Here is a 4,057-nt window from a genome sequence, read left to right on the forward strand (position 1 = left end):
TATCTGTTTTTATTTCAATATTTTTTTATTTCAATATTGTAAGCTCCTGCGAACCAGAATTTACAGATTGGTTTTCATTATGAATTAGAACTATAAAAGTTAGGTAGCGTTTGTTTAGGGCCAAAGGACGTAAGGATTTGCTGGCGATTATTGAAATGTCCTTTGCTTTCTCTTTTGTTATTTTGAACTGTCTCTTGCTGGACCGTCGTAGTTTTTTATGTTCTTTTATTTCATTAGTTGTAGTCTTTTGTTCTATTCCATGTTATTTTATTTCGTTTACATTTTATTTTATTTTTGCTCACGATAAGTTCTGTTTTACTCTCTCTCTCTCTCTCTCCTCTCTCTCTCTCTCTCTCTCTCTCTCTCTCTCTCTCTCTCTCTCTCTCTTTCCTTCTCTCTCTCGCTCTCTCTTTCCTTCTCTCTCTCGCTCTCTCTCTTTCCTTCTCTCTCTCGCTCTCTCTCTTTCCTTCTCTCTCTAAGTTCTGTTTTACTCTCTCTCTCTCTCTCTCTCTCTCTCTTCCTCTTCTCTTCTCTCTCTCTCTCTCTCTCTCTCTCTCTCTCTCTCTCTCTCTCTCTCTCTCTCTCTCTCTCTCTCTCTCTCTCTCTCTCTCTCTCTCTCTCTCTCTCTCTCTCTCTCTTTCCTTCTCTCTCTCGCTCTCTTTCCTTTTTCTCTCTAAGTTCTGTTTTACTCTCTCTCTCTCTCTCTCTCTCTCTCTCTATCTATCTATCTATCTATCTATCTCTCTCTCTCTCGTTCCTTCTCTCTCTCTCTTCTCTCTCTCTCTCTCTCTCTCTCTCTCTCTTTCCTTCTCTCTCTCTCTCTCTCTCTCTCTCTCTCTCTCTCTCTCTCTCTCTCTCTCTCTCTCTCTCTCTCTCTCTCTCTCTCTCTTTCCTTCTCTCTCTCTCTCTCTCTCTTTCTATCCATCTATCTATCTAACCGTGTGCGTATGAGCGTGCGTGCACGCGTGTCTTTCTCTCTCGGTCGCTCAGGCTTTGTGAAAGGGGCAGGGGATCATCCCCTCTTTTCCTTGGTCATAAAGGAACGGGTTTTAACACTTTTAATTTATGCACTGATTGCCATGAACGCACCTGTTTAGACACGGAGCCCAAGGGGGTCCAGGTGGCAGAAACAGTAACTAATTTCTATGTATATCCTATGATCCCATGTACATTCCTTAACATGCAACCAGACCACTGGCAGGTATCCCTGTGGTGGGTGTGGCCATGAGAGCAATTAAAATGATACCCGTGTGATGATCTACATTTGCTTTGTTAGGTAAAATTCCAAAACCACCAGGAATTGAGGATGCTTAATGTCATATGTGCCAGTAATTTTGAGTGGTAGGCACCTCCGCCAGTAATCAACATTAATACAAGCAAGGGCGATCTAGATAAGCTTGTGAGGTAACCTGATGAAATCTTTTGCAAAATTTTGGGTAGGAACCAGGATCGTTGGGTTTACATGCGACACACAAACTCTGAGAGGGTCTCAACATCTACGTCATCACTTTGGTTCCCCGTGTTGATGAAGGCATTAATGAACTTGCTGGATTCATTTTTCTCAAGGATCTACAGCAGTTTGATTGATTGATTATTAAAAGTTATCTGCCGCGTCAACAGCAAAGGTCATTAGCGGCGAACACCTTGTTAGATTGAAATATTAAAATATTTAAAAGGTCATAAATAACAATAAATAACAATAGATATTATATTTTAAAAAATCAAAGCATAAAGCATTATGCTCTCAATGTCTAAGATTATTGCATAAATAATATGCATAATTTTATTGAAAATTTTAGTCTCCCTAAGGAAACTAATAAGATCTTCTATGTCACAGTCTTCCCCAATACATTTTTCAGTGGTTATGGGGGAGACAAGTACATGCGTCTTTGGTCGGAGAATGTTGCACATCTTTCCACTACATGTGGGACCGTTAATGGCTCTTGGCATTCCTCACAGCGTGTTTCACTTTTAGCTGTCATTAGCCCAGGAGTCAGTCTTGTGTTCCCGATTCTTAGTCTTGTTAATATAACTTCTACTTGTCGGTTGGGATGGGTGCTGGTCACCCAACTGTCAAGGTCATCTCTAATCTCTCGCACTTTGTTTCCAGAGTTATGCTTCCATTGATCCCTTTATTTATCGCGAGGACAACTCCTGATGCTGGGTTTCAAGTCAGTGTGTGGGAGAGGAAAACGAGCATCACAGGGGTGATTGGCAGGTTCCTTGGCAGCTCGCTCATTCCCACGGATTCCAACATGCGCTGGCACCCAACATAGAGTTATCTTTTCACGTGCGGACATCATTGGAAGCCAATCTTGAACCTCCCTCACCACTGGATGTGATGAGTTTAAGCTCTTGATTGGCACTACGAGTCACAATATATTACAACAGAATGGTTCGTGAGCTCTATAGTCATTTTGACTGTTGCAAGGATGGCATGTAACTCTACAGTGAAGATCGAGACTGATAGAGAAAGACTGCCAAATGCAGTCTTCCTTCTGCTCACTGCTGCAAAGCCCAAACCATTTACATATTTTGAACCATCAGTATATATTGCATCTGATCCTTGGTACTTTGAAGTGTGTTGAAGAAATCTCTCTCAGAGTTTTGCTTCGGATCTCTTCCCTTTCCCGATTTCGACCAAATCGAGCTCGACTTGATTAGTCCAAGGGGGGACTTGGGAAGTTCCAACAGCCAAAACCTTTGTGAGATTTAAATTAAGATCTACCACAAGATTCCTCATTCTCCTACCATAGGATTAGTTATCCTCAAGGGGGTTGAAATCCAATCTGGATGTAGGAGATCCCTGAATCCTTTGTAGTCTCGTGTAGTAAATCAGGTTCTTGTAGTCCCGGTGTAATGCAAGAGGTGGTTCTCCACTCTCAGCATACAGGGACTCCACAGGTGAAGACCTGAAACCTCCTGTACAGATTCTAAGAGCTTCATTATGAACAGAGTCCAACATCCAGAGAACAATTGCAGATGAATAAGCCTCACATCCATAGTCAAGTTTACTACGGATAAGTGCTCAGTAAGGCCGCAGAAGCATTGTGCGGTCTGCTGCTCAAGATATAACCCACAAAAGACCAAGTACTTTTGTAGCTTTCACCTTTAACTGTTTGATGTGAGGCACCCATGTAAGCCTTGAGTCAAAAATTAGACGCAATTATTTCACCTACTGGACAAAATGCACAGCATAGGGGTGGGCACATATGGCTTTACCTTGAGGTGGTACCATGACAATTTAACTGATTCTGGAAGGACTAACGTTCCAAAAGTTAGAAGGAGAGCTGGTGTCGACTGTTCCAAATCATAAACTTACTTCTTAAAACGTTTTACTGCCACTGCATTAAAATTCTGAAGTTCCTCTGACAGAATACCTCATCAGGTCTCAGGAAAAGACATTTCCCATGTTTTGTGAGGAGAACATGAGCCCCAGGAATGTCGCATATCGCTCACAGACGGTCACTCTTGACTTCTGTTAGGGGAGTCTGCAGCGGTTTGACTTTGCCTTTCCTGAAAGCAATAACCTGAGGGTCTAATCACGGTCTACGAGTTTTCACTGACATCATTTTCAGCTTTTATAATCAAACATTTCAGGCTTGAGGTAAACCAATATAACTAATTGATGTATCAAATATTGAAATTTTCAATTCAATCAGTTTTATCATGGCTCGGTGCTTTAGTCATGCCTCACTTGTAGAAGGTTGCCGTAATGTTACACCCGTGAATGCGTGAAATCGTGAAAGTGCTCTTGGAAGGCCAGGGTTACTATCAACAACTGGGAAATGATATCACAAAAAATTAAGCTTTTAAATCTTTATTATTATAATAGTATTTTATCTGCCTAAAATGACAAATTGGCAACGGAGCATTTGAAAACAACTTACCTTCGTGAAAGATAAATAGAAACATCAAATCGACTTCAACAAGATGAGGATGCGCTGTAAAAATTGCTACAAGCGACTGTTTGAAATGCAATGTGCATTTGCAAGCATAAACTGAAAATGACTGGCAAAGGCCATTCATTTCTGACTCTTTCACACGTGGATTCCAT

General features: G+C 41.3%; 1 protein-coding gene across 1 annotated transcript in view; it reads left to right on the top strand.

Annotated features, from left to right (window-relative positions):
* The window catches only part of LOC125047927 (cilia- and flagella-associated protein 251-like), a gene marked incomplete at its 5' end in the record, with an annotated part of 6,125 nt that extends 3,967 nt beyond the window's left edge, over positions 1-2,158 (top strand). Inside the window, 4 exons of the mRNA XM_047646474.1 lie at positions 1,191-1,201; positions 1,441-1,577; positions 1,976-1,992; positions 2,111-2,158. Coding sequence (XP_047502430.1) covers positions 1,191-1,201; positions 1,441-1,577; positions 1,976-1,992; positions 2,111-2,158 — 213 coding nt within the window. The remainder of the gene's footprint in view (positions 1-1,190; positions 1,202-1,440; positions 1,578-1,975; positions 1,993-2,110) is intronic.
* Between the last annotated feature and the right edge of the window lie 1,899 nt (positions 2,159-4,057).

Source organism: Penaeus chinensis, chromosome 42 (genome assembly GCF_019202785.1).
Source record: "Penaeus chinensis breed Huanghai No. 1 chromosome 42, ASM1920278v2, whole genome shotgun sequence".
NCBI lineage: Eukaryota > Metazoa > Arthropoda > Malacostraca > Decapoda > Penaeidae > Penaeus > Penaeus chinensis.